At 67.7% G+C, this 24197-nt stretch overlaps 2 protein-coding genes across 2 annotated transcripts; both read left to right on the top strand.

Annotated features, from left to right (window-relative positions):
* Nucleotides 1–5036: 5036 nt before the first annotated feature.
* LOC309583089 (lens fiber membrane intrinsic protein-like) lies at nt 5037–6912 on the top strand (the record flags this gene model as incomplete). The annotated part of the gene is made up of 4 exons (XM_082298615.1): nt 5037–5205; nt 5510–5650; nt 5894–6028; nt 6845–6912. 4 exons carry the CDS (start codon nt 5037–5039, stop codon nt 6910–6912), a joined length of 513 nt encoding a protein of 170 aa, XP_082154741.1.
* A 1937-nt stretch (nt 6913–8849) lies between these two features.
* On the top strand, nt 8850–23587 carry NECTIN4 (nectin cell adhesion molecule 4; the record flags this gene model as incomplete). Its single annotated transcript, XM_082298732.1, has 9 exons — nt 8850–8919; nt 13559–13906; nt 14845–15135; nt 16226–16340; nt 17074–17237; nt 19753–19900; nt 20237–20315; nt 22486–22605; nt 23309–23587. The coding sequence occupies 9 exons, from the start codon at nt 8850–8852 to the stop codon at nt 23585–23587; spliced, it is 1614 nt and encodes a 537-aa protein (XP_082154858.1).
* Nucleotides 23588–24197: the final 610 nt, after the last annotated feature.

Genomic DNA, 24197 nt, shown 5'->3' with positions numbered 1-24197 from the left:
AGAGGGTTCAGGGAGTCTCGGGGTCTATGGGGTGCTGGGGGTCAGGGGGGTGCTGGGGGGATGCGGGGTGCAGGGGATGCAGGGGGTTCAGGGGGTTCAGGGGGGGTTTAGAGGGTCCAGGGAGTGCTGGGGGTCAGGGGGGTGCTGGGGGGATGCGGGGTGCTGGGGGTCCCGGGGGTTCAGGGGGGGTTTAGAGGGTCCAGGGAGTGCTGGGGGTCAGGGGAGTCCAGGGGGGTCTTGGGGTCTTTGGGGTCAGGGGGTGCAGGGGGTCCGGGGGGTCCTGGGGGTCAGGGGGGTGCTGGAGGGTTTTGGGGTGCAGGGGGTCCTGGGGGTTCAAGGGGGTTCAGGGGGGGTTTAGAGGGTCCGGGGAGTGCTGGGAGTGATGGGGGTCCAGGGGGGTCTTGGGGGCTTCGGGGTGCTGGGGGTCAGGGGGGTGCTGGGGGTCAGGGGGGTGCAGGGGGTCCGGGTGTCTCTGGGGTTCTGCGGGTCGGGGGGTTCGGGGGGGGTTTAGAGGGTCCGGGGAGTGCTGGAGGTGATGGGGGTCCAGGGGGGTCTTGGGGGCTTCGGGGTGCTGGGGGTGCAGGGGGTCCGGGGGGTCCTGGGGGTTCAGGGGGGTTTAGAGGGTGCGGGGAGTTCTGGGAGTGATGGGGGTCCAGGGGGGTCTTGGGGGCTTCGGGGTGCTGGGGGTCAGGGGAGTGCTGGTGGTCAGGGGGGTGCTGGAGGGTTTTGGGGTGCAGGGGGTCCTGGGGGTTCAAGGGGGTTCAGGGGGGGTTTAGAGGGTCCGGGGAGTGCTGGAGGTGATGGGGGGCCAGGGGGGTCTTGGGGGCTTCGGGGTGCTGGGGGCCAAGGGGGTGCTTGAGGGTGTTGGGGTGCTGGGGGCCAGGGGGGTGCAGGGGGTCAGGGGGGTGCTGGAGGGTTTTGGGGTGCAGGGGGTCAGGGGGTCTCTGGGGTCCTGGGGGTTCAGCGGGGGTTCGGGGGGGTTTAGAGGGTGCGGGGAGTGCTGGAGGTGATGGGGGTCCAGGGGGGTCTTGGGGGCTTCGGGGTGCTGGGGGTGCAGGGGGTGCAGGGGGTCAGGGGGGTGCAGGGGGTCCGGGGGTCTCGGGGGTGCAGGGGGTCAGAGGGGGGTTTTGTGGGGGGGAGAGAAGTGTTCAGTGGGTCCGGGGGGGTCCCTGGGGATACAGGGGGGGTTGGGGTGTGCGGGGGGTTTTGGGGTCCAGGGAAGGGATCTGAGGGGTGCGGGGCGTTGGGGTTGCGGGCTGGGGGGGCTGCGGGAGCCGGGGCTGAGGGAGATGTCGCCGTCCCCGCCCCGGTCCGGAGCTGGGGCTGGTGGCGGTCCCCGAGTGTCCCTCAGTGGCGAGTCCCCCCCGTCACGGTCACGGTGTCACCCCCGGGGTCCCTCAGCAGTGTCCCCACCACCCGTGGGACAGCGACAGCCCCCAGGGTCCCTCAGCAGTGTCCCCACCACCCGTGGGACAGTGACAGCCCCCAGGGTCCCCCCCCCGGCCCCACCACGGGTGGGTGCCAGTGTCCCCTGTCCCCGTAATCCCCAGTGCCACCCGCTGTCCCTCCCCGTTGTCCCCAGCTCCGGTGACGCTCCCCGTTGTCCCCAGGCCCCGGTGACCCCTCGGGGGGCTGCGGGTCGTGCCACAGCTCCCACGGTGGCCGTGCGGTGACCAACGCCACGCTGGGCGCCAATGTCACCCTGGGGTGTCCCGCGGCGGGGGCTCCCCTGGGCCGGGTGCTGGCGGTGCGGTGGCACTTTCGGGGTGACCCCGAGCTCCCCGCTGTCCTCGTGTGCGTCCGGGGCCGGGGTCCCCCGCGATGTCACCCCCCCTACGGTGACAGGGCCACGCTGGTGGCCCCCGATGTCCCCCTCGGCTCGCTGGTGCTGCGGGACGTGCGGGGGGGGGACAGTGGCACCTTCACGTGTCTGCTCGTGGGGGACAGCGACTGCGCTTGTGGGACGGTGACACTGCGGCTGCGCGCCGGTGAGACCCCCGGGACCCCCCCGAGACCCCCGGGACCCCCCCGAGACCCCTGGGACCCCCCCCTGAGACCCCAGAGACCCCTGGGACTCCCCCCTGAGACCCCCGGGACCCCCCCGAGACCCCCGGGACCCCCCGAGACCCCTGGGACCCCCCTCTGAGACCCCCGGGACCCCCCGAGACCCCTGGGACCCCCCCTGAGACCCCCGGGACCTCCCCTGAGACCCCCGGGACCCCCCCGAGACCCCTGGGACCCCCCCGAGACCCCTGGGACTCCCCCCCGAGGCCCCCGGGACTCCCCGGAGACCCCCGGGATCTCCCCTGAGACCCCCACCCCGGGACCCCCGCTCTGAGACCCCCACCCCGGGACCCCCGCCCGGGAACACGCCCGACCTGAGACCCCGGGACCCCCGACCTAAGACCCCCACACTGAGACCCCCACCCAGGAACATCCCTGGGACCCCCGCCCTGAGACCCTCACACGAGACCCCCACCCCGGGACCCCCATCCCGGGACCCCCGCCCTGAGACCTTCACCGGTGTAGGGTCGCTCTGGGGGGGCTCTGTGGGATTTTGGGGGGGCTCTGAGGGGGCTCTGTGGGATTTGGGGGTGCAGCCCCTGAGGGTCTCACCTGTCGCCCCTCCCCCCCAGGTGTCCCCTGCAGCCCCCCCTGCTCCGGGACCCCTCCCCACGGCGGCCGCGGCATCGTCATCATCGTCACTGTCACTGTCGCTGTCACCGCGCTCCTGCTGCTGCCACCGGCCCGCGGGCGCTGACACCCGTGTGTGTGTCCCCAGTGTCCCCAGTGTCCCCGGTGTCCCCAGTGTCCCCGGTGTCCCCGGTGTCCCTGTCCCCCTGACCCCAATGTCTCGATGGTCCCTCTGTCCCCCATGTCCCCAATGTCTCATCTGCACTGTCCCTGTCCCCGCTGTCCCCATGTCCCCATGTCCTGTCCCTGCTGTCCCCAATGTCCCCCGTATCTCCAGTGTCCCTGTCCCCATGTCCCCAGTGTCCCATCCCGTGTCCCATCCCCAGTGTCCCATCCCCAGTGTCCCTTTCCCCACGTCCCCAATGTCCCATCCCCACTGTCCCTGACCCCAATGTCCCCATATCCCCGTGTCCCCCATGTCCTGTCCTCAATGTCCCCAATGTCCCATCCCCACTGTCCCTGTCCCCATGTCCCCAGTGTCCCATCCCCAGTGTCCCTTTCCCCATGTCCCCTCTGTCCCATGTCCCCGTGTCCCCAATGTCCCATCCTCGGTGTCCCTTTCCCCCATATCCCCGTCCTGTCCCCGCTGTCCCCAATGTCCCCCGTATCTCCAGTGTCCCTGTCCCCATGTCCCCAGTGTCCCATCCCCAATGTCCCTTTCCCCCATGTCCCCGGTGTCCCTGTCCCCATGTCCCCATGTCCCCATGCCCCCAGTGTCCCATCCCCAATGTCCCTTTCCCCCATGTCCCCAATGTCCCTGACCCCCTCTGTCCCCATGTCCCCATATCCCCGTGTCCCCCCTGTCCTGTCCCCGCTGTCCCCAATGTCCCCTCTCCACCCGGCTGCCCGCAGGGTCCCGAGCCCACCCTGGGCTGGCCCTGCCTCGGGGATGTCACCTGCTGTCCCCAAGGCGCTGGCGGGACCCGCCTGTGTCGCCGGGGGTGACCCCGGCCGTGTCCCCCCCCCTCCCCCTCAGTGTCACCCGGGTGGGGACAAACTCGTGCCACCTCAGCAGCCGGGTGGCCGCAGCGCCCAGAGCCTTCCCCCATTGTGTCCCCAACAATGGCAGTGCCACGTGCCAGGGGCCCTGTCCCCTCCCGGGGGACGGAGCGGGGACACGGGGACAGCACGACACGGGGACAGCAGGACACGGGGACAGGTGGCCATGGGGCAGCGGCGCAGCGGCTGCTGAAGGCGGGTGAGTGCCGGGGGGACTGTCCCCAATGTCCCCGATGTCCCCAATGTCCCCGATGTCCCCAGTGTCCCCACCCCTGGGTCCCCCCTCTGGTGTCCCCTAGGGACGTCCCTGGTGTCCCCCTCCACTCCAGAGGGTCCCCAGGGCCACCCCCGGGTGGCTCCTTACCCCAGAAATGTCCCCACGGGTGTCCCCCGAGATGCCAGCCTGGGGACCCCCGTGCGCCCCAGAGATGTCCCTAAAAGTGTCCCCAAAAACCCCCTGGAGATGCCACCCCCGTGTCCCCCCTGTCCCCACAAGTGTCCCTATGATTATCCCCCGTGTCCCCTCCAGATGCCACGCCCGTGTCCCCCCACGTCCCCCCAGATGTGTCCCCACGGGTGTCCTCCAGAAATGTCCCCGTGGGTGTCCCCCATTGTCCCCTACAGGTGTCCCCAGGGCTGTCCCCGTGTACCCCAGAGATGGCCCCACGCTGTCCCCGTGTCCTGCTGCTGTCCCCAGGGCTGTCCCCATGTCCCTGCCACTGTCCCCACCGCTGTCCCCACACTGTCCTGATGTCCCCCAGAAATGTCCCCACGCTGTCCCCGTGTCCTGCCACTGTCCCCACGTCCCTGCTGCTGTCCCCACGCTGTCCCCCTGTCCCCGAGAGACATCCCCAACGCTGTCCCCATGTCCCCACACTGTCCCTGTGTCCCCCAGAGATGTCCCCAGGGCTGTCCCCATGTCCCTGCCACTGTCCCCACGCTGTCCCCGTGTCCCCCTGTCCCCACTGCTGTCCCCTTGTCCCCTCGCTGTCCCCCTGTCCCCACGCTGTCCCCACGCTGTCCTGATGTCCCCCAGAGATATCCCCACACTGTCCCCCTGTCCCCACCGCTGTCCCCACGTCCCTGCCACTGTCCCCATGCTGTCCCCACGCTGTCCCCACCGCTGTCCCCACATCCCTGATGCTGTCCCCACACTGTCCCCACTGCTGTCCCCTTGTCCCCTCACTGTCCCCGTGTCCCCACCGCTGTCCCCACCGCTGTCCCCGTGTCCCCACCGCTGTCCCCACATCCCTGATGCTGTCCCCACGCTGTCCCCACCGCTGTCCCCACGTCCCTGCCACTGTCCCCATGCTGTCCCCACGCTGTCCCCGTGTCCCCGCAGGATGCCGGCGGCCGGGGGGCTGCTGTGCGGGGCCAGTGGCCTGGCCCTGCTGGTGGCCGCCACCGCCACCCATTTCTGGGTGCAGCGCCGGGCGCCGGGGGGCACGGCCAGCCTGGGGCTGTGGCACGGCTGCCTCGGGGGACAGTGCCACCCCCACGCCACCACCCCAGGTACGCCCCGGGGCTGGGGGGGTTCAGCAGGGCGGGAATTGGGGGAGGGGGTCGGGAGCTGTCCCCAATATCCCCACCCCTGGGTCCCCCCTGTGGTGTCCCCTCGGGATGTCCCCGGTGTCCCCCTCCACTCCAGAGGGTCCCCAAAGGTGCCACCGCCGGGGAACCGCTTACCCCCAAATGTCCTCACGGGTGTCACCCCCCCGCAGGTGTCACCCCCGGGTGGGTGGGGGGGGGGGGTCACCCCCGCGTGTCCCCGCGGTGTCCCCAAGCCGTGTCCCGTCCCGTCCCCCCCCTCCCCCAGCGCTCCTGGAGGCCACGCGGGTGCTGATGCTGCTCTCGGTGGTCGCCGCCGCCGCCGGACTCGCCCTGGGCCTGTCCGTGGGGGCCAGCGGGGGCCGGCGGGCGAGGGCACGAGTGGCCGGGGCCACCCTGCTGCTGGCGGGTACGTGGGGACAGAGGGGACACGGGGGGGGGCATCGCTGGGCTGAGCGGGGACAGGGCTCGGCAGGGTGGGAATTGGGGGGGGGGGGGCATCAGTGCGCTGAGCTGTGCCCGGTCTCTGCCGAGTCCCTCTTCCCCCTGACCCCCCCGTGTCCCCTGACCCCCCCCTGCCCCCTGCCCCCCATCCCGTGTCCCCTGACCCCCCCTGACCCCCCCCGCCCCTGCCCCCCCCCGTGTCCCCCAGGGCTGCTGGCGCTGCTGGGGCTCGGGGTGTACTCGGGGGGGACCCTGACCCTGCTGGGGCCTCTGCGCGGCTCCTGGAGCTTCTCCTGGTCCTACATCCTGGGCTGGGTGGCCGTGGTGCTGCTGGGCTCCGCAGGTAGCGGCACGGGGGGCACGGGGGGGGCACGGGGGTCGGGGGGCGTCACGGGGATTTGGGGGGTGAAGGGGATTTGGGGGGGTCATGGGGGTGGGGGGGTGAAGGGGATTTGGGGGGTGAAGGGGATTTGGGAGGGTCACTGCGGCGCTGAGCTGTGCCCGGGCTCTGCACTGGGAATAGGGGGATTTGGGGGGGTCACGGGGATTTGGGGGGTGAAGGGGATTTGGGAGGGTCACGGGGGTCGGGAGGGTCACGGGGATTTGGGAGGTGAAGAAGATTTGGGAGGGTCACGGGGATTTGGGGGGTGAAGGGGATTTGGGGGGAGTCACGGAATTGGGGGGTGAAGGGGATTTGGGGGGTCCCGGGGGTCGGGAGGGTCATGGGGATTTGGGGGGGTCATGGGGATTTGGAGAGGTCACTGCTGCCCTGAGCTGTGCCCGGGCTCTGCACTGGGAATGGGGGGATTTGGGGGGGTCACGGGGAATTGGGGGGTGAAGGGGATTTGGGGGGGTCACGGAGATTTGGGGGGGTCACGGGGAATTGGGGGGTGAAGGGGATTTGGGGGGGGTCACGGGGAATTGGGGGTGAAGGGGATTTGGGGGGAGTCACGGGGATTTTGGGGGGGTCCCGGGGATTTGGGGGGGGGTCACGGGAGTGGGGGGTCAAGCGGATTCGGGGGGTCCCGAGCACTGGGGGGGGGGTCACTGCTGCACTGAGCTCTGCCCGGGCTCTGCAATGGGGTGGGGGACCCCCCCCCCCCCAAATTTTTGGGGGCATTTTGGGGGTCCCCAACCCCCCTCAATCCTCCCCCCCCAGGGCTTTTCCACCTCTGCGCCGCTTCCAAGGATCCGTCCCGGGAGAGCTCCGAAGTTGGGGGGTCCTGAGGGGTCCTGGGTGCCCTGGGGGGGTCCCCCCCCCAATTTGGGGTGCCGTGGGTGTGGTCACTGCTGTGCTGAGCTGTGTCCGGCCTCTGCTGGTCCCCTCCCCCCCCCCAATTCCCGGTTTTTTCCCCCTTTTCCCAAATTTTGCTGTGCCAATAAATGACACCCCCCCATCCCCCCGGGGTTTCCCTGTGGGATCCGGGGGGATTTGGGGGTCCCAAAATTTCCTGGGGGTCCCAAAATTTCCTGAGGGTGTCGGTGACGCTCCCCCCCGCCCCGTTCCCCGGGAAGGAACTGGGATATGTGGGGGGGGGGTAAATGGGAGGGACATGGAGGGGGTATTGGGAGCCACTGGGAGCACTGGGAGGTCCATGGGGCATCACTGGGAACGCTGGGAGGTCCATGGGGGATCACTGGGAGCACTGGGAGTGCCACAGGGGAGCACTGGGAGCCACTGGGAGCACTGGGAGTGCCATGGAGGGAGCACTGGGAAGCACTGGGAGCACTGGGAGTGCCATGGAGGAATCACTGGAAGCACTGGGAGCACTGGGAGGTCCATGGAGGGATCACTGGGAGCCACTGGGAGCCACTGGGAGTGCCATGGGTGAATCACTGGGAAGCACTGGGAGCACTGGGAGGTCCATGGGGGGATCACTGGGAGCACGGGGAGCACTGGGAGCCACTGGGAGCACTGGGAGGTCCATGGAGGGATCACTGGGAGCACTGGGAGCACTGGGAGTGCCACGAGTGAATCACTGGGAAGCACTGGGAAGCACTGGAAGCACTGGGAGGTCCATGGAGGGATCACTGGGAGCACTGGGAGTGCCATGGGGGGATCACTGGGAAGCGCTGGGAGCCACTGGGAGCACTGGGAGGTCCATGGAGGGATCACTGGGAGCCACTGGGAGCCACTGGGAGCCACTGGGAGTGCCACGAGTGAATCACTGGGAAGCACTGGGAGCACTGGGAGGTCCATGGGGGGATCACTGGGAGCACGGGGAGCACTGGGAGCCACTGGGAGCACTGGGAGGTCCATGGGGGGATCACTGGGAGCACTGGGAGCACTGGGAGTGCCATGGGTGAATCACTGGGAAGCACTGTGAAGCACTGGGAGCACTGGGAGATCCATGGTGGGAGCACTGGGAGCCACTGGGAGTGCCATGGGGGGATCACTGGGAAGCACTGGGAGCACTGGGAGCCACTGGGAGTGTCATGGGTGAATCACTGGGAAGCACTGGGAAGCACTGGGAGCACTGGGAGGTCCATGGGGGGATCACTGGGAGCACTGGGAGCCACTGGGAGCCACTGGGAGTGCCACGAGTGAATCACTGGGAAGCACTGGGAGCACTGGGAGGGCGCCCGCGCTCTCCCCGCGGGGCCCGGCCCGGGTGTGGCCCCACCGCTCCCCCCGCGGCCATCGCCCCTTTAAGGCCGCGCCCTCGGCCCCGCCCCCGGCCGGACCTGCCGGACCGGTCCGCCCCGCCCGGCCCCGCCCCCTGCCCGCCAGGCCCCGCCCCCCGGGCGCCGAGGCCCCGCCCCCTGCCCGCTCCCGTCCCGTCCCGCAGCGGAGCAGCACCGGCCCCTCCGCCGCCACCGGCCCCTCCGCCGCCACCGGCCCGGCTCGGCCCGATCGGCCCCGGTCCCGCCCGGTCCCGCCCGGCGCGGCCCGGCCAGGCTCAGCCCGGAGCCCCTCCGGTGGCTCCCGCTGCATCCCGGTGGCTCCCGGTGGGTGCCGGTGGCTCCCTGTCCCGCCCGGAGGGACCCGCCGAGGCTCTGCCCAGTGGGAACCGGGCTTGTCCCGGTGGGTACCGGGGTGTCCCGGTGGGTACCGGTGCCCCCCCCCCCCCGCGGTGGGTCCCGGTGGGTGTCGGTGGGGCTCGGTCCCGCCCGGATGGTGCTGGCCGGGGGCCGAGCCGCGCCGTGAGCCCGGAGCGCTCCGCATGGACCCCCGCGGGATGCGGCCCGGGGCGCCCGTCCTCCTCCTCCTCACCTTCCTCCTCGCCGTTACCGGTAAGGCCCGGGTGGGGACACGGCGGCACCGGCACCGGGACGGGGATGAGCATGGGGGGGGCGGCGGCACCGGCTGCACGGAACCGGCACCGAGGGGCGCGGAGGGGACCGGGACCACCGCTTCCCACGCGGGGGGGAGGTCCCGGGGGGCACCGGCAGCGCCCGAAGGGGCGAACCGGGACCGGGGGGACAGCGGCTGCCACGGAGCGGGGGAAGGAAAGGAGGGGGATGAAACCGGCACCGGGACGGTGAAACTGGGACCGGGATGGTGAAACTGGGACCGGGATGGTGAAACTGGGACCGGGAACTGAAACTGGGACCGGGACACTGAAAGCGGCACCGGGAGCTGCGGTGGGGACGGTGGGGGGACGCGCGGGTGCGCGCTCGCGTGTGCGCGTGTGTACGTGGGAGCGCCCGCGTGTGCACCTGCGGCCGCGCGCGGGTCCGTGGGCGCGTGTCCGAGTGTCCGAGCGTCCGTGTCCGAGTGTCCGAGCGTCCGTGGGCTCGTGCCCGCGGCTCCCCCGCGCCGTGGGGGGAGCTGGGGAGGGGAGGGGGGGGGGTTTGGTGGGGCCGCCGCGCCTCGGGCGCTTCACACGCGTGTGCGCGCACACCTGCGCGCGTGCCCGTGGGTGCGCACCTGCGGCTCTGCGTGGGCTCCCCTCCCCCCCCCTCAGGGAATGCCGGGGGGGGGGGGGGGGGAAGGGGGCGCGGACCCCTCTGGGGACACGAGGGGGGTGGGGGGGGGACAAACCGTGGGAACGGCGACCCCGCCATGGCCCGGGGGGGTCCCGCCCCCTCCCCGTTGTCCCCCACGCCCCCCCGCTTTGGGGGTCTCCCCCCGCGAGGTCTCCCACGCAGGATTGCGGGGGGGGGGGGGCTGCACCCACGGGTGCTGCACAAGGATGGGGGGGGGGGATCCCCTGCTCTGCCCCGCCCCCTCCCAGCCCGCCGTGCCTCAGTTTCCCCACGGGACCCGTGGGAACGGGCCGGGGACCCCCCCCCCCACCTCCCCCCGCGGGGTGCTGACCCCTCCCCCCCCCCCCACGCGGCTCGCACCCCACGGGGGTCCCGGGGGGGGGGGGTCCCCACGCTCGCCCCCGTCGCGCCAAGGCCTTGGAGCCCTGCGGGGGTGCGGGGCGCACACGCGTGTGCAAAGGGGTCCCGTTCGGGGGGGGTGAGGGGGGGGGGGGTTTCCCATCACTCGTGTGTGTGTCCCCCCCCCCACGGCACCAGGGCGACAGCGGGTGGCCTCGCACGTGCGCGCGCGCGCGCGTCCCCGTGGGAAACAACCGCCCCCGCCGCGCCCCCCGAGACCCCCGCGGGAATTTGGGGGAGGGAGGAGGGGGGGGGGGGGGGAGATATTCCCACCCCCCCCCCCCCCACGCTCTCGGGACCACCCCCCCCAAACCGTTCCCGGCCTGTTTTGGGGCCCCCCCCGCGCGCGGCCGGGGCGTGGGGGCCGCGGGGCCGGTTCAGCCGGTTCCCCGCTCCGGTTCCCACGCGCTCGGGCCCCGCTGGGTGGGGACGCCCCGAGGGGGGGAACCTCCCCACGGAACCCCAGAAACTTCCCCCCCCCCCCCCCCCTCCTCCCCACACACGCACCCGCCGCGACCCCCGTGGGGACGCCCCCAGACCCCTCCCGGGACCCCTCCCCACCCCCCCGACCTCTCCCCGTTCGCTTGGGGAGCGCGGCGGCGCTGGGGGAAACTGAGGCACGTGCGGGCGCGGGGAGGCAGCGGCGCGGTTAATGAAGGGGTTAATGAGTCGGGGGGTTCTTTTGGGGGCGGGGGGGAGGTCGGGGAGGTTTTTTGGGGAGCCCTCGAGGGGCTCGGTGGGGGCGGCAGCGCGGATCCGTCCCGGCCGGTTGGGCTGGACGGGCCGGCCCGGCCGCTTCTGGCGGCGGCGGCGGCGGCGGCGGCGGGACGGGACACGCCCCCCCCCTCCCTCCCTCCCGCGGGAGACGCCCCCCGGGACACGCCCCCTCCCAAAAATGCACCCCCAAAAACGCACCTCAAAGCCCCCCCCCCTCGGTCAGCCCCCCCCAAATCCGGGACCCCAAATTCTGCGCCCCAAATCCTCAGCCAAAACCGCACCCCCAAATCCTGCAGCCCCAAATCCTGCACCTCAACTTCTCCCCCTCGGTCAGCCCCCCCCAAATCCGGGACCCCAAACATCGCACCCCAAATCCTGCACCCCAAATTCTGCACCCCAAATTCTGCATCCCAACCACCCCCCAACCGGTCCCCAAAACCGCACCCCAAATCCTGCACCCCCAAAAATGCACCTCAACTTCTCCCCCTCGGTCAGCCCCCCCAAATCCGGGACCCCAAACACCGCACCCCAAATCCTGCACCCCAAAGCACCCAATCATCCCCCAGCCGCTCCCCAAAACCGCACCCCAAATCCTGCACCCCCAAAAATGCACCTCAACTTCTCCCCCTCGATCAGCCCCCCCAAAGCCGCTCCCCAAACCCGGGACCCCAAATTCTGCGCCCCAAATCCTCAGCCAAAACCGCACCCCAAATCCTGCACCCCCAAAAATGCACCTCAAAGCCCCCCCCTCGATCAGCCCCCCCAAACCCGCTCCCCAAATCCGGGACCCCAAACACCGCACCCCAAATCCTGCACCCCAAATTTTGCATCCCAAACCACCCAATCATCCCCCAGCCGGTCCCCAAAACCGCACCCCAAATCCTGCACCCCCAAAAATGCACCTCAAAGCTCTCCTCGATCAGCCTCCCCCAAAGCCGCTCCCCAAATCCGGGACCCTAAACCCGCACCCCAAATCCTGCACCCCAAATTCTGCATCCCAAACCACCCAATTATCTCCCAAAACCGCACCCCCAAATCCTGCACCCCAAACCTGCCCCCAAACACTCAGGCAAGCCCCAGGACTCACACCCTAAACACCGCACCCCAAATCCTGCACCCCAAACCCTCTAACCGGACCCCAAATCCTGCACCCCAAACCTGCCCCTCAAACCCCCAGGCAGCCCCCAAAAGCGCACCCCAAGTCTGCACCCCAAATTTTGCACCTCAAACCCCCAGGCAGCCCCCAAGCCCCTACACCTGCACCCCAAACATCAAATCCTGCACCCCAAAGCTGCACCTCGAACTCCCCGATCAGCCCCCAGCACCCGAACCCCAAATCCTGCACCCCAAACTCGCACCCCACAGCTGCCCCCGAGCCCTCAGCCAGCCCCCAGCACCCCCACCCCAAATCCGGCACCCCAAAAATGCACCTCAAGCACCTCGATCAGGCCCCCAAACCCACACCCCAAATCCGGCACCCCAAATCCTGCACCCCAAATCTGGCACCCCAAAAATGCACCTCAAGCACCTCGATCAGGCCCCCAAACCCACACCCCAAATCCGGCACCCCAAATCCTGCACCCCAAATCTGGCACCCCAAAAATGCACCTCAAGCACCTCGATCAGGCCCCCAAACCCACACCCCAAATCTGGCACCCCAAATCCCGCACCCCAAATCCTGCACCCCAAACCCACACCCCAAATCTGGCACCCCAAATCCCGCACCCCAAATCCTGCACCCCAAACCCACACCCCAAATCTGGCACTCCAAATCCTACACCCCAAAAATGCACCTCAAGCACCCCGATCAGCCCCTGAAACCCGCACCCCAAACCCGCACCCCAAATCTGGGAGCCCAAACCCGCACCCCAAACCCCCAGTCTCGCAGGTGTGCCCAGGTGTGCCCAGGTGTGCTCTTGCACAGACCTGAGTGCAAGCACAGGTGTGCCCAGGTGTGCCCAGGTGTGCCCAGGTGTACCCAGGTGTGCTCCTGCACAGACCCAAGTGCAAGCACAGGTGTGCCCAGGTGTGCCCAGGTGTGCCCAGGTGTGCTCCTGCACAGACCTGAATGCAAGCACAGGTGTGCCCAGGTGTGCCCAGGTGTGCCCAGGTGTGCCCAGGTGTGCTCTTGCACAGACCTGAGTGCAAGCACAGGTGTGCCCAGGTGTGCCCAGGTGTGCCCAGGTGTGCTCCTGCACAGACCCAAGTGCAAGCACAGGTGTGCCCAGGTGTGCCCAGGTGTGCTCTTGCACAGACCTGAGTGCAAGCACAGGTGTGCCCAGGTGTGCCCAGGTGTGCCCAGGTGTGCTCTTGCACACTCCCTATCTCCCCCGGTGCCCGCAGGTGCTGGCACAGGGGACACGTGCAGGTGCCAGGGCCCTTTGCACGCTCAGTCCCACACGCAGGCGGTGGCACGGGGGCCACGTGGGTGTCCCACAGCCCCTGGCACACCTGGTATCACACCTGGCACCCACAGGTGATGGCACAGGGACCACGTGGGCGTCCCTGCCCCACCCCCGGTGCCCACAGACGGTGACACAAGGGACACCCCCCCATGCCCGTGCCCACTGTGTCCCCACAGGTGACAGCGGCGGGCCAGGTGGAGATGCCACCTCCGCGTGCCCATCGTGTCCTGCTGTGTCCTTGTGGGTGGGGGCATCGTGGGGGTCCCTGTGCCCGCTCAGTCCCACACCTGGTGGCACCTGAAGTGCCACATCCCTGTCCCCGAGTCCCCGCAGGTGGCGGCCGCGTGGAGGTGCCTGTGCCCACACCTGGTGGCACAGGGGACACACGGAAGTGCCACATCCCTGTGCCCGTGTCCCCGCAGGTGGCGGCCGCGTGGAGGTGCCACGCAGCGTGACGGCCGTGCTGGGCCAGGACGTGGTGCTGCCGTGCCGGTACCGGGCGCAGGAGCAGGAGCAGGTGGTGCAGGTGACGTGGCTGAAGCGCGGGCCGGGCTCGGTGGCCACCGAGGTGGCCGTGCTGAACCCGCAGCACGGCGAGCACGTGCAGGAGCCCTTCGTGGGGCGCGTCCTGCGCCACGGCCACGGCGACCTCGAGGACGGTGCCATCCTCCTGCGCAACGCCGTGCAGGGCGACGAGGGCGACTACGAGTGTCACCTCATCACCTTCCCCATGGGCAACTTCGAGGGGCGGCTCACGCTCAGGGTGCTGGGTGAGCCCGGGGGTGCATGGGGGACACGGGGGGCACGGGGGGTTTGGGGGACATGGGGGGTATGGGGGACATGGGGGACATGGGGGGCTTGGGGGGCTTGGGGGATATGGGGGGTTTGGGGATCACAGGGGGACATGGGGGGTATGGGGGGCATGGGGGGCATGGGGGACACAGGGGACATGGGGGGCTTGGGGATCACAGGTGGCATGGGGGACATCGGGAACGTGGGGGACATGGGGGACACAGGTGGCATGGGGGACACAGGGGACATGGGGGGCACAGGTGGCATGGGGGACATGGGGGGCACAGAGGACATGGGGAACATGGGGGGTTTGGGGGATATGAGGGGCACAGGTGGCATGGGGGACAGAGGGGACGTGGGGGACATGGGGGCTTGGGGATCACAGGGGACATGGGGGGCACGGGGGTTATAGGGGCACAGGACACAGAGAACATGGAGGACAGAGGGGGTATGGGACACAGATGACATGGGGCACATGGGGGGCATGAGGGGCACAGGGTGCATGGGGGGCACAGGGGACATGGGGGGCATGGGGGGCATGGGGGCACAGGGGACACGGGCGACATGGGGGGCACAGGTGGCATGTGGGATACGGGAGACATAGGGGGCGTGGGGGACATGAGGGACACGGGGGACGCAGAGGACATGGGGGGCATTGGCCACGTGGAGGGGACACTGGGGACGTGGGGGTGTGATGGACATTGGGGACATGACGGGCACAGGGGACATGGGGGAGCCCTGGGGACACGGGGTACGTGGAGGGCACAGGGGACACCGGGGGCACTGGTGCCCCGGGGGCCATTGAGGGCCATGCAGCACAAGCCACACACCGGTGACACACCGGCCACTGAGCACCCCCACAAAACCCCCCCTGGCACCATCCCCCACCACCTGACCGCCTCGTCCACCCTCGCAGTGCCACCGCTGCCCATCCTGAACCCTGGCCCGCCGCTGGAGGAGGGCCAAGGCCGGACGCTGGCGGCTTCGTGCACGGCCGAGGGCAGCCCGGTGCCGTCGGTGCGCTGGGAGACCGAGGTGCGTGGCACCAATGCCACGCGGCGCTCGGCCCACGCCCGCTCGGCCTCGGTCACCAGCGAGTTCTTCCTGGTGCCCGGGCGCAGCATGAACGGCAAGAGCCTCACCTGCGTGGTGGCACACCCCGGCCTGCGCCACGAGAAGAGGATCACGCACCTGCTCAGCGTCGCCTGTGAGCCACCGGGCACCGCCGAGGGGCAGGGGGATGTGGGGAGGGAGATGGGGATGTGGGGGGCTTTAGGGGTGTGGGGGACATTGGGGACGTGGGGGACATTGGGGACGTGGGGGGTATGGAGGGCACTGGGGACATGGGGGGTGTGATGGGTATTGGGGGATGTGGGGGGCTTTAGGGGTGTGGGGGGCATTGGGGACATGGGGGGCACTGGGGACATCGAGGGTGTGGAGGGCACTGGGGACATGGGGGGCACTGGGGACATCGAGGGTGTGGAGGGCACTGGGGACATGGGGGGCATTGGGGACATCGAGGGTGTGGAGGGCACTGGGGACATGGGGGGCACTGGGGGGGGTGTGATGGGTATTGGGGGACGTGGGGAGCTTTAGGGGTGTGGGGGACATGGGGGGCACTGGGGACATGGAGGACATGGGGGCACTGGGGACGTGGGGGGGCACTGGGGACATGGGGAGTGTGCTGGGTACTGGGGGACAAGGGCGGTTTTAGGGGTGTGGGGGACATTGGGGCCATGGATGGCCTTTGGGGGGGCATCGGGGACATTGAGGGATGTGGGGGACATCGAGGGCGTTGGGGACGTCGGGGACGTCGTGGGTACAGGGGGCACGGAGGGTGACGGGGGCACTGGGGACATGGAGATGCCAGGAGTCACCGGGGACGTTGGGGACACGGAGGGGCCCTGAGGGACTCGGGGGACATTTGGGGACATGGCAATCACGGGGGTCACTAGAGGCACTGGGGACACGGGGGACAGAGGGGGCACTGAGAACGTGGGGGACACAGGTGGCACTGTGAGGACCTTGGGGACACAGGTGGCACTGAGAACGTGGGGGACACAGGTGGCATTGTGAGGACCCTGGGGACACAGGTGGCACTGAGAACGTGGGGGACACCGGTGGCACTGTGAGGACCTAGGGGACACCGGTGGCACTGTGAGGACCTTGGGGACACGGAGGGTGGCGCATTGGAAGCGGGGGGCAGGATGAAGGACACAGTGGGGGACACCGTGGGCATGGGGGGCACAGCGGGGCCATGGCACCTTGTCCCCTGACTGTCCCCTCGGTGTCCCCAGACCTGTCGGATGCGTCCGTGCTCGGCCACACGGCCGAGTGGCAGGAGGGCATGGAGGGGGCAGCGCTGACCTGCCTGGGGGACGGCAACCCCCCCCCGACCTACAACTGGACACGGTGAGGCCACCGGCACCTGCTGGCACCTGCTGGCACCTGCTGGCACCTCCCCACGGCCACCTGCCCTGCATCCCCTCGCCCGTGTCCCTCTGTGTCCCCAGTGCACGGCTGTGTCCCCACCTCAGCCCCAGCTCTGTCCCGTGTCCCCACCATGTCCCCTGACCATGTCAGTGCCACGTCCCTGCCTGTGCCACATCCCTGCCTGTGCCATGTCCCTGCCATGTCCCTCCATGTCCCTGACATGTCCCTGCCTGTGCCACATCCCTGCCTGTGCCATGTTCCTGCCATGTCCCTGCCATGTCCCTCCATGTCCCTGACATGTCCCTGTGGTGTCCCACGTCCCTGTGGTGTCCTGGCTGCCTGTGCCACATCCCTGCCTGTGCCATGTCCCTGCCATGTCCCCTGACCACGTCCGTGTCCCTGCCACGTCCCTGTGGTGTCCTGGCTGCCTGTGCCATGTCCCTGCTGTGTCCCCCCATCCCTGCCACATCTCCCACCCCCCAAATCCCTCTCCCACGCCCGTCCCCGCCACGTCCCTGCCCACGCCTGTGCCGGTGCCGCCGTGGCTGTGCCTGGCAGTGCCGCATGCCCGGACAGGTCCCGCGGTGCCCGGCTGGGCGTCACCCGTGGGAACCGGCACCGCCGGCTTTGATGCCGCCACCGCCACCCGCCCACGCCCGCCTGGGCAGGCCGGGGGGTGTCACCGGGGGCTGACACCGGGGTGTCCCCGCAGGGTGGACGCGCCGCTGCCCGCGGGCGTCAGGGCCAAGGGGGACACGCTGCTGTTCCAGCGGCCCTTGGCCGTGGCCGATGCTGGCGACTACGTGTGCCGAGTGTCCAACCGCGTGGCCGCCAAGGAGGCCCGGGCCAACGTCAGCATCCGGGGACGTGCCACAGGTGGGGACAGGGCCAGCGGGGGCACCTCCGGAGCAGGGCGGTCGGGAGTGTGGCAGTGGGGAGAGCTGCGTTTGGTTTCCGTGTCCGTGTGTCCATCCGTTCATTCAGCCGTCCATCTGTCCACTCTTCCGTCTGTTTCTGTGTCCATCTATCTGTGTGTCCATTCATCCAATTATCCGTCTGTCTGTCCGTCCCTCTGTCCATCCATTCACCCACTTGTCCACCCACCCACCCACCTGTCCACTCAGCTGTCTGTTCCTCAACCCATCCCTGTCCACTCATCTGTCCACTCATCTGTCCGTCCATTCACCCGCTTGTCCACCCACCCATCTGTCTGTCCACTCATCTGTCCACCCACCCATCCATTCATCCACTCATCCACCCACCCATCCGTCCACCCGTCTGTCCATCCATCCGTCCATCCGCCCACGCATTCATCCACCTGTCCACCCACCCATCCGTCTGTCCACCCATCCATCCATTCATCCACCTGTCCATCCATCCGTCCGTCCATCCGTCCATTCATCCACCCACCCATCCGTCTGTCCACCCATCCGTCCATTCATCCACCTGTCCACCCACCCATCCGTCTGTCCATCCATCCATCCATCCGCCCACCCATTCCTCTACTTGTCCACCCACCCGTTTGTCCACCCATCCGTCTGTCCATCCATCCGTCCATCCATCTACCCGCCCATTCATCCACCTGTCCATCCGTCTGTCCGTCCGTCCATCCACCCACCCACCCATCCGTCTGTCCATCCATCCATCCATCCGCCCACCCATTCCTCTACTTGTCCACCCACCCGTTTGTCCACCCATCCGTCTGTCCATCCATCCGTCCATCCATCTACCCGCCCATTCATCCACCTGTCCATCCGTCCGTCCGTCCGTCCATCCACCCACCCACCCATCCGTCTGTCCACCCATCCATCCATTCATCCACCTGTCCATCCGTCCGTCCGTCTATCCGTCCATTCACCCACCTGTCCGTCCCTCCCGCCCCCACTCCTCCCATCCCGTGCCCATCCCGTGCCCATCCCGTGCCCGTCCCACCCTCGTCCGTCCCTTTTCCACGCCCGTCCACTCACCGTGTGCTCATCCCCGCCTGCTTTACTCACTGCCTACTCACCCGCCCTTCCGTCCACTCACCCGCCTGCTCATCCCTCTGGATTCCTGCTCGTCCGTCCATCGTTCCGTCCGTCTGTCCGTCCGTCCCTCCGGCACCTCTCGCTGTCCATCCCCACCCACTGGTCACCCACTCACCCACTGTCCATAGGCTTGTCCATCTGTGGATTGTCTCTCTGTCCATCTGCCCATCCACCCACCGCAGAGGTATTTATCAGTCCATCCGTCCTTAGATTCATCTGCCCATGGATGGACCTGTCCATCTGTCCATCCATGGACTCGTCCATCCGTCCATCCATCCATCTGTCCATCTGTCCAACTATGGATGTACCTGTCCATCTGTCCATCCATGGACTTGTCCATCCATCCATCCATCCATCCATCCATGGATGTACCTGTCCATCTGTCCATCCATGGACTCATCCATCTGTCCATCCATCCATCCATCCATGGATGTACCTGTCCATCTGTCCATCCATGGACTTGTCCATCCGTCCATCCATCCATCCATCCATGGATGTACCTGTCCATCTGTCCATCCATGGACTCGTCCATCCGTCCATCCATCCATCTGTCCATCTGTCCATCTGTCCAACTATGGATGTAGCTGTCCATCTGTCCATCCATGGACCTGTCCATCTGTCCATCCATCCATCCATAGATGTACCTGTCCATCTGTCCATCCATGGACTCGTCCATCCGTCCATCCATCCATCTGTCCATCTGTCCATCTGTCCATCTATGGATGTACCTGTCCATCTGTCCATCCATGGACTTGTCCATCTGTCCATCTGTCCATCTATGGGTGTAGCTGTCCATCTGTCCATCCATGACTCATCCATCCGTCCATCCATCCATCCGTGGATGTACCTGTCCATCTGTCCATCCATGGACTTGTCCATCTGTCCATCCATCCGTCCATGGATGTACCTGTCCATCTGTCCATCCATGGACTTGTCCATCTGTCCATCCATCCGTCCATGGATGTACCTGTCCATCTGTCCATCCATGGACTTGTCCATCTGTCCATCCATCCATCCATCCATCCATCCATGGACGTCCCCCTGACCCCCTTGGCGTGTCTCCTGACCCTCTTAGGGTTGTCCTTCCTCTCTGGGATGTCCCCTGACCCCCTTTGAGGTCTCTCCCCTCTTTGGGGTGTCCCCATCCTTTGGGGTGTCCCCCTGACCCCCTGAGGTATCTCCTGTCTTTGTGATGTCCCTCTGACCCTCTTTGAGGTCTCTCCCCTCTTCAGGGTGTCCCCCCGACCCCTTTGTGTGTCCCCTCTCTTCAGGGTGTCCCCCTGACCCCTTTGGATGTCCCCCCGACCCCTTTGTGTGTCCCCTCTCTTTGGGGTGTCCCCCTGACCCCTGTGGGGTGCCCGCAGAGGACCCCGTGCGCCGCGTGGACCTGGTGTCGGCCTCGGTGGTCGTGGTCGGGGTCATCGCCGCCGTCCTGCTCTGTGTCCTCGTCATCGTCGTCGTGGTCATGACCCTGTACCACAAACGCAAGACCCAGCGCATCTCCGAGAAGTAGTAAGGGAGGGGACACGGGGACATTGGGGGACACGGGGAGGACATGGGGGAGCACAGGTACATGGAGGGGTGTGGTGGACATGGGGACATGGAGGAGATATGAGGGACATTGGGGACATTGGGGGGGACCCAGGGAGATGTGGACAGCACATGGGACATTGGGGACATGAGAGGGACACGGGATGGATACGGGGGATGTGGGGGCACACGAGGGACATGGGGGGACACAGTAGGACACAGCAGGACACAGCAGGACACGGGGGACACGGCGGGACCACGGCGGGGACACGGTGGGGCCACGGCGGGGCCGGTGCTGAGTGTCCCCCGTGTCCCCAGCGAGGAGGAGCTGACGCTGACCCGGGAAAATTCCATCCGGAGGCTCCACTCCAGCCACAGCAGCGACCCCCGGGCACAGGTGGGGACAGGGGTTTGGGGACACGGGGGGGGGACGTGGGATGGGGCTTGGGGGGCCCTGGGTGGTGGGGGAACCCACGGAAGGGGGGCTTGGGTTGGGCTGTTGGGTGTCCGTGGGGTGTCCGTGGGGTCAGACTGTGGGGTGTCTGTGGGTATCCATGGAGTGTCCATGGGGTGTCCATGGAGTGTCCATGGGGTGTCCATGGGATCAGGCTGCTGGACTGTGGGGTGTCCATGGAGTGTCCATGGAGTGTCCATAGGGCTGGACAGTGGGGTGTCCATGGAGTGTCCATGGGGTGTCCATGGAGTGTCCATAGGGCTGGACCATGGGGTGTCCATGGAGTGTCCACAGGGCTGGACAGTGGGGTGTCCATGGAGTGTCCATGGGGTGTCCATGGGATCAGGCTGCTGGACTGTGGGGTGTCCATGGAGTGTCCATGGGGTGTCCATGGAGTGTCCATAGGGCTGGACTGTGGGGTGTCCAGGGGTGTCCATGGATGTCCATGGAGTGTCCATAGGGCTGGACAGTGGGGTGTCCATGGAGTGTCCATGGGGTGTCCATGAGGTGTCCATAGGGCTGGACTGTGGGGTGTCCATGGGGTGTCCGTGGAGTGTCCATGGGGTGTCCATAGGGCTGGACTGTGGGGTGTCCATGGGGTGTCCATGGGGTGTCCATGGAGTGTCCATAGGGCTGGACCATGGAGTGTCCATGGAGTGTCCATGGGGTGTCCATAGGGCTGGACCATGGGGTGTCCATGGAGTGTCCCTGGGGTGTCCATGGATGTCCATGGGGTGTCCGTGGAGTGTCCTTGGAGTGTCCATGGAGTGTCCATGGGGTGTCTGTGGAGTGTCCATGGGGTGTCCATAGGGCTGGACAGTGGGGTGTCCATGGGGTGTCCATGGGGTGTCCATGGATGTCCATGGGGTGTCCGTGGAGTGTCCATGGGATCAGGCTGCTGGACTGTGGGGTGTCCATGGACTGTCCATGGGGTGTCCATGAGGTGTCCATAGGGCTGGACTGTGGGGTGTCCATGGGGTGTCCGTGGAGTGTCCATGGGGTGTCCATGGGGTGTCCATAGGGCTGGACTGTGGGGTGTCCATGGGGTGTCCAGGGGTGTCCATGGAGTGTCCATAGGGCTGGACCATGGAGTGTCCATGGAGTGTCCTTGGAGTGTCCATAGGGTGTCCATGGAGTGTCCATGGGGTGTCCATAGGGCTGGACCATGGGGTGTCCATGGAGTGTCCCTGGGGTGTCCATGGATGTCCATGGGGTGTCCGTGGAGTGTCCATGGAGTGTCCATGGGGTGTCCATAGGGCTGGACAGTGGGGTGTCCATGGAGTGTCCATGGGGTGTCCATGGGGTGTCTGTGGAGTGTCCATGGGGTGTCCATAGGGCTGGACAATGGGGTGTCCATGGAGTGTCCAGGGGTATCCATGGAATGTCCATGGGGTGTCCATGGGATCAGGCTGCTGGACTGTGGGGTGTCCATGGAGTGTCCATGAGGTGTCCACAGGGCTGGACCATGGGGTGTCCATGGGGTATCTGTGGAGTGTCCATGGAGTGTCTGTGGAGTGTCCATGGGGTGTCCATGGAGTGTCCACAGGGCTGGACCATGGGGTGTCCTTGGAGAGTCCATGGAGTGTCCAGGGGTGTCCATGGGGTGTCCACAGGGCTGGACAGTGGGGTGTCCATGGGGTGTCCTTGGGCTGTCTGTGGAATGTCTGGGGGTGTCCGTGGTGTGTCCATGGGGTGTCCAGGCATTGTCCATGGGGTGTCCGTGAGGTGTCCATGGGGTGTCCATGGGGTGTCCATGGGGTGTCCGTGAGGTGTCCATGGGGTATCCGGGCATTGTCCGGGGGTGTCTGTGGGGTGTCCATCGGGTATCCGGGCAGTGTCCATGGGGTGTCCATGAGGTGTCCATGGGGTATCCGGGCATTGTCCGGGGGTGTCCATGGGGTATCCGGGCATTGTCCATGGGGTGTCCATGAGGTGTCCATGGGGTGTCCGGGCATTGTCCGGGGGTGTCCATGGGGTATCCGGGCAGTGTCCATGGGGTATCCGGGCATTGTCCGGGGGTGTCCATGGGGTATCCGGGCATTGTCCATGGGGTGTCTGGGCATTGTCCGGGGGTGTCTGTGGGGTGTCCTGGGCACTGACCAGCCCGTCTCAGCTGGAGGAGACGCTGCAGCTGCGGACGGAGAGTCGCCAGGGCAGCCTGCGAGGGGACAGCCTGCGAGGGGACAGCCTGCGAGGGGACAGCCTGCGTGGCACCAGCATCTGCTCTGCCATGGTGAGACACGGGGCACACTGGTGCCGGCCGTGTCCCCACCTGGGTCTGTGTCCCCACTGGTGTCCATGTCCCCATCAGCCCCTGTGTCCCCAGCGGTGCCCGTGCTCCTGGTGGCACCTGTGTCCCTGTTGGTCCTTGTGTCCCCATCGGTGCCCGTGCTCCTGGTGGCACCAGTGTCCCTGTTGGTCCCTGTGTCCCCATCGGTGCCCGTGCTCCTGGTGGCACCAGTGTCCCTGTTGGTCTCAGTGTCCCCAGCGGTGCCCGTGCTCCTGGTGGCACCAGTGTCCCTGTTGGTCTCAGTGTCCCCAGCGGTGCCCGTGCTCCTGGTGGCACCTGTGTCCCTGTTGGTCCCAGTGTCCCCAGCGGTGCCCGTGCTCCTGGTGGCACCTGTGTCCCTGTTGGTCCCAGTGTCCCCAGCAGTGCCCGTGACGCTGGTGGCACCAGTGTCCCTGTTGGTCCCAGTGTCCCCAGCGGTGCCCGTGCTCCTGGTGGCACCTGTGTCCCTGTTGGTCCCTGTGTCCCCAGCGGTGCCCGTGCTCCTGGTGGCACCTGTGTCCCCATCAGTGCCCGTGTCCCCACGGTGCCCATGTCCCCAGCAGTGCCCACATCCCTCTCAGCCCCCGTGTCCCCACGGTGCCCATGTCCCCATCCATCCCCGCATCCCCCTGCCCGCTGGCACCCCTGACGTGTCCCTTGTCCCCAGAGCGAGGAGCCCGAGGGCCGCAGTTACTCCACGCTGTCCACGGTGCGGGAGATCGAGACGCAGACGGACGTTCCCGTTGTCGTCCCCGTTGTCCCCTCGACGCTGCCGCCGCCGCCGGACCCGGCCGGGAAGGAGCCCAAGGAGGAGGAGGAGGAGGGGGGCGGCGGGGGGGACCCCATCAAGCAGGCCATGACCCACTTCGTGCAGGAGAACGGGATGCTGCAGGCCAAGCCCAGCTCCAACGGCATCTACATCAACGGCCGTGGCCACCTGGTGTGAGCCGGGCACCGGGGGGACACCTGGGGACAGCCAGGGGACAGCCAGGGGACAGCCAGGGGACAGCCAGCCCCACCCCGCGCCCGCCTGGCTCTGCCCCCGCTGCTCCGGTCCCCGGGTGTCACCTCGCTGCTGGTGTGGGGTCAAGGATGGACTTCAGTCCCCAAGTGTCACCTCGCTGCTGGTGTGGGGTTGGGGACAAGGACAGTGCCCCAAGTGTCACCGCCCTGCTGGTGTGGGGTTGGGGACAAGGACAGTGCCCCAAGTGTCACCTCGCTGCTGGTGTGGGGCTGGGGACAAGGACAGTGCCCCAAGTGTCACCGCCCTGCTGGTGTGGGGTTGGGGACAAGGATAGTGCCCCAAGTGTCACCTCGCTGCTGGTGTGGGGCTGGGGACAAGGACAGTGCCCCAAGTGTCACCGCCCTGCTGGTGTGGGGTTGGGGACAAGGACAGTGCCCCAAGTGTCACCGCCCTGCTGGTGTGGGGCTGGGGACAAGGACAGTGCCCCAAGTGTCACCGCCCTGCTGGTGTGGGGTTGGGGACAAGGATAGTGCCCCAAGTGTCACCTCGCTGCTGGTGTGGGGCTGGGGACAAGGACAGTGCCCCAAGTGTC

The sequence above is a fragment of the Coloeus monedula genome, assembly GCF_965178545.1.
Source record: "Coloeus monedula genome assembly, chromosome: 29".
NCBI lineage: Eukaryota > Metazoa > Chordata > Aves > Passeriformes > Corvidae > Coloeus > Coloeus monedula.
The sequence above is the reverse complement of the archived record's forward strand: the minus strand, read 5'-3'. Positions and strand labels throughout refer to the sequence as shown.